This window comes from Chaetodon trifascialis, chromosome 8, assembly GCF_039877785.1.
Source record: "Chaetodon trifascialis isolate fChaTrf1 chromosome 8, fChaTrf1.hap1, whole genome shotgun sequence".
NCBI classification, from domain to species: Eukaryota; Metazoa; Chordata; class Actinopteri; order Chaetodontiformes; family Chaetodontidae; genus Chaetodon; species Chaetodon trifascialis.
The window spans coordinates 11,430,046-11,439,979 of record NC_092063.1 but is presented as its reverse complement, the minus strand read 5'-3'; the positions used below and the strand labels follow the sequence as shown (position 1 = coordinate 11,439,979).

The 9,934-nt window shown below is 43.3% G+C and overlaps 1 protein-coding gene across 1 annotated transcript; it reads left to right on the top strand.

The window, feature by feature from the left end:
- Positions 1 to 391: 391 nt before the first annotated feature.
- dhx35 (DEAH-box helicase 35) lies at positions 392 to 9,016 on the top strand. The gene is made up of 21 exons (XM_070969075.1): positions 392 to 492; positions 923 to 1,050; positions 1,477 to 1,569; positions 1,918 to 1,995; positions 2,122 to 2,226; positions 2,310 to 2,371; positions 2,618 to 2,687; positions 3,178 to 3,237; positions 3,656 to 3,768; positions 3,857 to 3,953; positions 4,147 to 4,305; positions 4,812 to 5,022; positions 5,196 to 5,320; positions 5,593 to 5,647; positions 5,806 to 5,996; positions 6,096 to 6,173; positions 6,294 to 6,423; positions 6,676 to 6,757; positions 6,856 to 6,927; positions 7,042 to 7,153; positions 7,297 to 9,016. Exons 1-21 carry the CDS (start codon positions 453 to 455, stop codon positions 7,333 to 7,335), a joined length of 2,100 nt encoding a protein of 699 aa, XP_070825176.1. The 5' UTR covers positions 392 to 452; the 3' UTR covers positions 7,336 to 9,016.
- Positions 9,017 to 9,934: the final 918 nt, after the last annotated feature.

The following is a 9,934-nucleotide window of genomic DNA, read 5'->3' as shown; positions in this document are numbered from 1 at the left end:
CGGTTGCATCATATTTTCTGCGCCGACTGTATGAGTTGTATTTAAAACCCATACAGTGGAGTGAAAAGTACAGTATCTTCTCATAACTGTAAATGGAAATACAAGTACCTCAAAATAACACTGAAGCACAGTACTCGAGGAGCTGTTTACCACAACTGGTTATGAGATACATTTACAACATTCTTTACTAACTTTTCATCCGTTTTTTCTTATTTTCCTGGTGCAAATGAAACGTGTATTTTCCCACACAGGAAGCAGCTCAGTCCTCCGTGTATTTATCAGAGCTTGTTACTGCGTTTGAACCCTGTGGACACCTGCTGGAAAGGACTGGATTTGAACCCGCAGCTGTTTTCAAACACTCACATCATTCATAAAATCTCTGAAGAGAGCCCAGATCATGACGTCACCTACAAAGACGTACAAGGGGAAAAAAATGTGACGTAGAAGCCAAGATGGCGGCTCCCCTCTCCACGATGAAATTTTGGAAGCCGGGTAAGTACGAAAATATTGCATGAATTGGGCATTTTGTGTGAGTTTTTCGGGTTTATGTTTATGGACGTACAGCTGCTGATATCGCTCAGTCGGTCTCGGTTTGGCTGATGGCGCGTTCAGGGCGGCTGCGTGATTTCTGCAGCCGGTTCAGTTCAGCTCGGTTAGCTCTGCGGAATCAAAGTAAAAACCTGCCAAAATAAAACACACACGCTGCGAGGCAGAAAGTACGACAGCTACATGAACACACGCGTCCAAAATGGCAATAATGTAAGTAAGTGCTAAGCAGTGGAGGGCTTTCATCGCCTATAGGTCCTTCATTTAATGTCAGCGCATTGCACTAAACCCTGGCTGACATCCTCTTAAATCCCCAGCCTGCTTTACATTTAAATAAAACATCTCATCTTCACCTTCACCATCTGTTCTGCTCCAGGCTCTGAGGCACCGGGGATCTCAGAGGAGCGGGAGCTCAACTCAGAGACCACCGGATCCCCCATCATCTTCAACCCGCACATCGCCCTCTCCATAGAGAAGCAACGACAGAAACTCCCCGTTTTCAAGGTTTCAGATCGCCCCTGAACACGCATCAGTGTAACAGTAGGATGCCTGACAGTGATGTTTACTGCAGAGCTGCAAGCATTAGTCGAGTATTTGTCAGCTATGAAATGAATTGTCAGTTATTTAGAAAATTAATTAATCAGTTGTTGTTGTTTTTTGTTTTGTTTTGTTTTTTTTTTAAGAAAAGAAAAGTGAAAATTCTCTGACTCCAGCTTCTTAAATGTGACTATTTTCTCCTCTGTGACTGTGAACTGAATATATTTGTGCTGTGGACAAAGGCAGACATTTTCTGACATTTTATAAACCACCAATTAGTCGATGAATCAGGGAAATAATTGATAGATTCATGGAGAATGAAAATAATCATTAGTTGCATCCCTAGTTTAATTGTTGATCATGGACTTTTTTTGTGAATTGTTTCCCATCCAGCACAGAAACAACATCTTATATTTGGTGGAGAGCTTCCAGACTGTCATCATAGTTGGTGAGACAGGATGTGGGAAGACAACACAGATACCTCAGGTGAGCATCATTTTAAATGAGTGAGAATGGGCTTACTGGTGTGTCGCATTTGCTTTTTGCCCGCTCTTAAAAAGGCAAAATACCCTCAAAGTCACGTACGCACCAAACCTAACAGCTAAATGCACAACATTGCTGCAGTGGACTGATACCCTTCATATGGCTTAGCTCCCATAGTGGTTTTACATGACCTTGTCTTGATGCTTAGTGGACTTTTTTTTTTTTCGCGGGGTTTGGACCACATCAGCTAGGGTTTAATTTATGCAGAGTCTGCTGTTCTGCAACATCAGTGTCTCTGTCTCACGCTTTGTCCTCCTCGTCTTTTTTGATCTACCATCTGACTCCTCCCAGTACCTGATGGAGGCTGGCTGGGCTGCGGAGGGGAAGGTGATTGGAGTGACACAGCCTCGCCGTGTGGCTGCTATCTCTGTAAGACTTTTGTCCTCTTACCGCTCACCGTTTGCCAATGTCATTTCATTTCAAGAAAATTGGTTCACACTGAAGGACACGCGTCTGCTTCAAGTTCTTTACTTTCCCCCTCTTTCCCTCTGATAGGTAGCTAACCGTGTGGCAGAGGAGCGGGGGGCCCTGCTGGGACATGAGGTGGGCTACACCATCCGATTTGATGACTGCTCTGATCCCCACGCCACAAGGATCAAGGTATTCCCCCGTCAGATGTGTGAAGTCTCGAGCTGCCGTGTGTTCGGTTCCTTTCGGCACTTAGTTGTGCCTGTTTGTTTCAGTTCCTTACAGATGGCATGCTGGTGCGGGAGATGATGGCTGATCCTCTTTTGAAAAAATACAGGTGCGTGATTGTAGTTAAGGCTGTGAAAACGACCTAGCAGCCAGAATGAACAATACCAGGACCCAGAAACTGTCACAGCTAAATGGAATTCAGCCACAATTAAGCGTATTATTTACACCTGTGCGTTTCCTGCTGTAATAGAATACCTTCTGTAAAAAAGGCTGATTGTTATTAGACATTCTTGTTTTTGTTATCAAGACGGGGACAGATTCACTCTCATGTTTTTTACTGTGCTGTTCTCCTCAGCGTGTTGATGCTCGATGAAGCACATGAGAGAACCCTGTATACAGACATAGCCATCGGTCTACTAAAGAAGGTAATTCAGCTGTCAGTGGAACAAATGAAGCTTTATTGTTTAAAGGTGTACAATGCAGGAATTGTAAGTTACTCTATGTAAACAAACAGTTTTGGGTGCTGTGCTCGACTCTTTCATAGCTTTCTCTGGGGTCTACACACCCACTGCCCAAAATCTGCAGCCCAGAAATGTCATGAACACAATAATAAGTCCAAATATATTAAGAATAAAACTCAAGAATGAGAAGAAAATAAGAAAATATAGGCCAATGGCAGATAAATACACTGTCACACACTTGTAGTGAGTCATAAGTGATGATTTAGAGGGGTTACTTTGTATGTATTGTATGCATCCATGCATTGTTTGTTAGGAAAATCCTGCTTAGTATACCTTTTAACTATACTTTATGCTTTACTAGGCCTGAAAATAATCCCAGGAAGTTAGTTTCCCTTCTGAACCCAGACTCTGCCTCTCCGTTCTCACTGTTTTCTGCTCTCTGATTCTTCTTCAGATTCAGAAGAAGCGGCGAGACCTGAGGCTGATTGTGGCCTCTGCCACTCTGGATGCCAAGGTGACTGCATCATTAAGATGAGCAGATATGCTTGATTAGCGAGAAGAGAGAAAACAAAGACAGGCAGAGGGAAAAGTTGATGTCAGGTCAGATCACATTGTACTGACATCTGCGATGAACTGATGAAAGAAAGACACAATCAGGCCACGACTGTGCTCAGCATTGCACAAGTCAGCTGAAATGCCATATCAGACATCTACTGTACTTTTTGTTAAAAAGGCTTTTATCTGCACATGCAAATTGTTTAGTTACACTGCAGTAGGAAGTTGCATCCTTGAAAAAATGTCAGATTGAGGGCAGGAATAGTATATGTGTTAAATGGTGAATCTCACTATCATTTCTCAATTAACTTACAAAGCAAATAGAACTGTTCGTTCTTTGTTCCCTTTACTAACTGAAATATCACCTTCACCTGAAGAAATTCCATGACTTCTTCAACCTGAACGAGTCTGGGGATCCCAACAAGGACACGTGTGGAATTCTGACCGTGGAGGGACGCACCTTTCCAGTGGACGTCTTCTACACCGTCAGGTAAAGAACACGCATAATCCAACTGGAGGAAAAGTGTTTGATTTACGCGTTTGCTCTAAACTCTGAAGTGTCTTTCTGTTGCTCTCAGTCCTGTTCCAGACTATGTGAAGGCCACAGTGGAGACGGTGTTGAAGATCCATGAGACGGAGGATGACGGAGACGTCCTGGCTTTTCTCACCGGACAGGTCAGTGGCCATATATTTATTAGATAAAGATTGAGTTTGATTAACTTTCATCTGACAGAGGGGTGTAAATTGTTCACAAGTACTGCAGCATCCCATTTGTTATTTAATTACTATATTGTAGCACGGTCAGCCTTTTTTTCCTTCTTTGCCTTTATCGTCTTCTTGTCATTGTCCTTCATATTGTCACTCGTAGGAGGAGGTGGAGAAAGTGGTGTCCCTCCTGCAGGACCAGGCCCGGACTCTGTCACGATATGGCATGAAGAAACACCTGAGGATTTTGCCCATGTACTCTGGTCTACCTTACGCCGAGCAGATGAAGGTGTTTGAGAGGGCGCCCTCCTCTGTTCGCAAGGTAAATGTGCAGCCGTTGTTTTCGTGTGTTCATACGGCAAAATTTGCCATTTACGCTATTTGGAATTTCTTCCAAAATCCAAGTAATTTGCCCGATCATGAGACTGAATTGCCATTTCACTTCTTTCATTTCACTTGAATCACTGAACAGATGTGAGATGTAGGTGGCCATTCAAAGGTCTGGGAGCGGCTAACATACAAGAGGATTGCAGTTCTAAACATTCAGTATAGTGGCTATGTTTTAACTTGTTTTAACGTTAAGCTGTCATGGATATGCATTCGTCACTGTCCATATTCTTTTGCATGTCTCAGAAAGATCTCTTTTGGCATTTTGGACTGTATATAAAATGACGGAGATGCTAATAGTAGTGCAGAAATCATGTCTTCCATGTATGTGCTCAATATGGCTACATTTAACTATACTAACAATACGTGAGCACACACCAGCTGGTAAATGAGTTTAATTTACAAACCATGTGACTTATTTCTGTTTGCTGTTTCCTCCAGGTTGTGGTGGCCACTAACATAGCTGAGACCTCCATCACTATAAATGGAGTTGTATTTGTTATCGACTGTGCGTTTGTGAAGCTGCGAGCCTATAATCCTCACACCGCCATTGAATCGCTGGTGGTCACCCCCATCTCCAAGGCTTCAGCCAGCCAGAGGGCCGGGAGGGCCGGACGAAACCGACCTGGGAAGTGCTTCAGGCTGTACACAGGTGCGTGTGAGTTTGTGGGAATGGAAGAAAGATGAGAAGTGTTGTAGAATAGTGGAGGAACTGTTTGCGGAAAAGTGTTGCAGTCTTGCTCTCCTCCCTCCGCCCTCCTCTGCCTGTTTTTGTCTTTGTCATTCCCTGCCTGTGTTTCTTATTACCTCTGTTTCTTTCATCAGAGGAGGACTTTGAGAAACTGCCCGCCTCTACTGTGCCAGAGATGCAGCGCACCAATTTGGCTCCTGTCATCCTGCAGCTCAAAGCATTAGGCATTGACAACGTGCTGCGGTTCAGCTTCCTCTCTGTGAGTAGCTCACTTTGCATCCACGGGGTGGCTGTGATGTGCTCACCCACTGTGAAAGGAATTGTACTTTACATTTTAATTAGCGAGAATGGCCCTTGGCCTCTGGGGAAAAATGCATAGAAGCCATAAAATTAACACAGTCATTGTGTATTTGTGCTTTTAAAGATGTAATGACGACACTTCTGGAGCATGCGAGATTCTCACTTAATTCTGTCTTTCAGAGTGAAAATTGTCAGAGGTGTGATGCATTTGTTTTTTTTCTGATGTTGCAGCCTCCTCCAGCTCAGACCATGGTTCAGGCTCTCGAGCTGCTCTACGCTCTGGGAGGTAGGAAACAAGGCTGTCAGCAGAGTGGAAAAGTAAAAAGGGAAACTGTCCTTCAACTGCAACACTAGTGTTCAAAATTCTGTGTCTGCAAGCATCCACAAGCTAAGGTGTCCTTGCACATGATGCAGAATCTTAACCAGCTGTGTGTCTGCTGGCAGGTCTGGACCATTACGGCCGTTTGACTGATCCCTTGGGTGTGCGGATGGCAGAGTTTCCCCTCAGCCCCATGTTTGCCAAGATGCTCCTAGAGTCAGGAAATTTTGGCTGCTCTAAAGAGATTGTTACCATTGCAGCAATGATGCAGATTCAGAATGTGTTTGTTGTGCCGCCCAATCAGAAGAAAGCTGCCGTAAGTGAAAACAGGCTTTCAAAAGGAGAGTGTTGGATATTTGGCAGAAATGCACTATCAGCATAACAATTAGCCCATTTTTGCTATCTCACCCTGCAGGCCCGAGAACACCGGAAATTTGCAGTGGCTGAGGGAGACCACCTCACCATGCTGAATGTGTATGAAGCATTCATTAAGGTATAGTGTGTATGTGCAGCATGTAGCTCAGCTGGTGACAGCGGGGCTTGCAACCTTAGCCAAAGCAGAGAAGAAGTTGAGACTGATCAAAACGATGAACCTTTTTCCTCTTTCCCGCAGCACCAGAAGAGCTCCCAGTGGTGTCAGGAACACTTCCTCAATTATAAGGGTCTGCTGCGGGCCGTGACCGTACGAGAGCAGCTCCGGCGTCTCATGAACAAGTTTAAGGTGCCACGGACTTCCAGTGAGGGTATGCACGCATCATGTTTATATGTTGGTTTGTATCAGCTGAGCAGACTGAGTGACATGTTCAGACCAGGTGGACTCAGTACCTGCTGACCATGCTTGGTTTTCATCCTATGAATGTGCGCTACTTTGAAGAAATTTGATCTTATTATGAAAGCTTGAATGTGGAAAAAAGGTTCATTTTGCATCACCGTCATATACACAACTAAGGTAAAATAGTACTTTGACATGCTCACTGCTGCTTTCTTTTGCACAGGTGACCCTGATGTGATCTTGAAGTGCATTGTGTTTGGGTTTTTCGCAAATGCAGCCCGCATTCACCATTCAGGTTCCTACCGGTGAGAGTTAGCTGTCAGACTTCCAGCAAATGCATTTTTCCACTTTCTGTACACTTTTAAATCACATGGCACATATTCGTATTCATTTGCTCCGCCAGGACTTTACGAGACGATCGCGAGCTTCACATCCATCCCAACTCTGTGCTGTTTGGAGAGAAACCTCCTAAATGGTCAGTACATGTTCCTTGTACAGCACGCATGGCTTCCTTTTATTCTTTTACATTTATGGCATGCACAGAATTTACAGACATTTAGAGTAAGTATTTCCATTGTCTCCTCTCCAGGGTGGTTTTCAATGAGGTGGTGCAGACGGCTAAATACTACATGCGTGATGTAACTGCTGTTGAGTCGTCCTGGTTGGTTGAGTTGGCCCCTCACTTTTACAAGCAGGCCAAGGTAGGTCAAGAACGAAACTGCATACTCCAGCTTGTTATGACGTAGCTGTAGCTGTTGCTTGATTCCCAGGTGTATTGTGTTAAAAGTGTGTGTAGTTCATAATTCTCTAACATGAACTGATTCTTGTCTCTTTTCTCTTTCAGCACGGCTCACTGGCCAGCAAGAGGTCCCGGGTCCTCTAAATCTCGCCAACATTTCACCTCGTTAAGACGGGAAGAGTCATCGAATTAAAAGGAGTAACCCCCTCTCAACACTGTGCCCCCTCAAATTCATTGTATATAAAGTTGTAATATATATTTATCGTCCATGTCCACCTGCACAACCCCACCACACTATGCGGCCATTCTAGAATGGGATGAAGTGGATCCATTTTCAGCGTAAACACTTGTGACTTGCTTCATTTGAAAGCGTCCGTCTTGCTTTTTGGCAGGGATGTAGTTTCTATTTGATCTTCGAGAGTAAATGGTGATGAATGAAAGGTGAGATCAGGCTGTGCCTGACGACAGTCCATTCGAGTGTGGTCATGTAGCTCACTTCATTCACACTTGTACATAGTCAGAGCAGGCTTAGGTCCAGGGAGTGGCTCCTGTGCCACAGGCCCGTCCACTCCTGGTTCTTGGCTTCATTATTTTTTTAATTGCTGTATTTTCCTGTTGCATGATAAATAATGGAACACAATAGAATGTGAGGATGTTTCCCTTTGAGAGACTTCTGGCTTAGGGTTTTTTTTTCCTTTCAGCTAATTTTCTCCCCTCATAATCTGGGTGCCTTTTATGTTTTTAATTGGTTCACCTTTACACTTTCTGTATCTTCATAGAGAATGTAGTGGAATATATATTTTCAGGAACTTTACTGCAGGTGGAAACGCATCTATTTTTTTCAGCCAACCTCAGATCCTTGGTCGTGTATTGATACTGTGAAAAGACTACTTTACTTTTTTGATCCTTGTTTTCCGCATTGTATTGCCACTTCACTACAGTCTAACTCAGACACAGTGGCCTTGTCACCACTCTGTGCCAAATTTCTTTATCAGCCTATTTCACGTTTCATTTCCAGATGGAATGTGGAAATGCACTTGAGCATTGTAAATGAAAAGCTGTGAAATCAAAACTAAAAAGTGCCATTTGTCCCTGTGATGACAAACAGTGTACTCATGCGTCCAAAGCCTCAAAGAAACGGTAGCATTTATTCGATTTCAGCCATCTCTTTGGCCGTCATAATTGCCTTTCGTCTTACGGTTTGTCTCAGTTTTGAGACAGACCTTATTGTACTTTTTGTTCCCTGTTACCATCGGCATCATCTGCCAGGTGTTCAAAGAAATGGCCATTTCTGCCATCCATTCCACATTGACTGCATGCACTCCACATTCCTGCTTTTGCTTTTGTTTGTACTTTATGGTTTTGTCTTTCTTCAGAGGTATTTGGCACTGAAAGCGTCAGTGAGCAGTATATTAAAGATTTTACCCGTAAGGTCACTGTCACCATATTTTACTTCTGTCTGCATGATTTTTTGTATATCTTGTTCTTGAGGTCACTACTGTAGATTCAGTGAAAGTGTAATGAAACCACAGAACAACACACCATAACATAGTTAGGAAAACCGACTCAAATTAGATATACAACTGAGGTACCTATGCATGTTAAATGGTACTCTGATGTAGACCTATACAGTTAAGACTATCTCGTTGTCTTATTGCAAATGAAAATATTTGCGAGATGACTTGTTTATCCTCATTTGTGCTGATACTCTGAGTATGTATGCAGCCAAAGCAGTAATCTGTAGACCTGTGTAATTGCTCACCTCTGAAATAAAAACTGTCACCTGCCCTTCCCTCCTCACATCCTCAATAAAGCCTTATTGTCATGCACTGAGTTTGTGTTTGATTATTTTTTTCCCCACCGATGTAGTTACTGTATTTTTATGCGGTGCACAACTTCGCCAGGAGGTGTCGCTGTTGTACCACAAACAATGTCCACCCCGAATGATACAGAGGATCAGTAGGGAGTGTGAAGGCATTTATGAGCGTTTCCTGTTGACACATCGGCAGAAATAAAGGACTTAGATTGATGAGCCGTTAATCCTTTTAGAGATGCAACATGGTGAGCATATGGATTTAACTGCAGTGATCTGTTTACATACAGTAGGAAAAAACAATGCCAGAGAATAGAAGAATGGGAATATTTTAGAATATATTGATACGAGACACACATTTGTGTCTATAATGTGCCAGGTGCCAGGGTGATATGCAGGTCAAGAGCTGACAGCTGACAGGATGAGGGTCTTAAAGTGGGTTCTGCTTTATGACTTGCGTCAACATCTATAGTTTTAAGACCATAATGGTTTCAAAACGTACTGATTTCTAAATGAATGTGTTTAATCAAATTACTGTAGAACAAATCTGTGACCAGGAATATTATTGCATAGAAAAACAAGTAAGTTTCTTACAAATTTGCTTGCACCACTGAAGCACTAAAACAACAAACAAGATTTCTTCTTGGCTTGTGTATTTTTTACCCAACTTTCAGTCTTATGAGGTGGTATGTCAAAATCTCTGCTGTACATATCCCCAGGCAAATCTGTGTTTGATCAAATTACCACAAACTAACAGACATATGACAAACCTGGTGCATAATAGTGGCATTTCAGTTGTGGGCCATACGCGGCTGCAGTACAACTTTTGGCCACCGGTGGAAGCACTGAGCGCATCGTTGCTCAGCAACACCGAAATGCGGAAGAGAAAAGGCGCCAACTTTAGCTTCGCGCAGTCGGTGTGTCGCGTGA

Bases quoted from the DNA above. Each gene is read 5' to 3' on its own strand.
- dhx35 (XM_070969075.1), top strand. From the start codon at position 453: ATGGCGGCTCCCCTCTCCACGATGAAATTTTGGAAGCCGG. The intron at 4,306-4,811 runs GTAAATGTGCAG...TGTTTCCTCCAG, and splicing joins CGCCCTCCTCTGTTCGCAAG to GTTGTGGTGGCCACTAACAT. The intron at 6,424-6,675 runs GTATGCACGCAT...TCTTTTGCACAG, and splicing joins GCCACGGACTTCCAGTGAGG to GTGACCCTGATGTGATCTTG.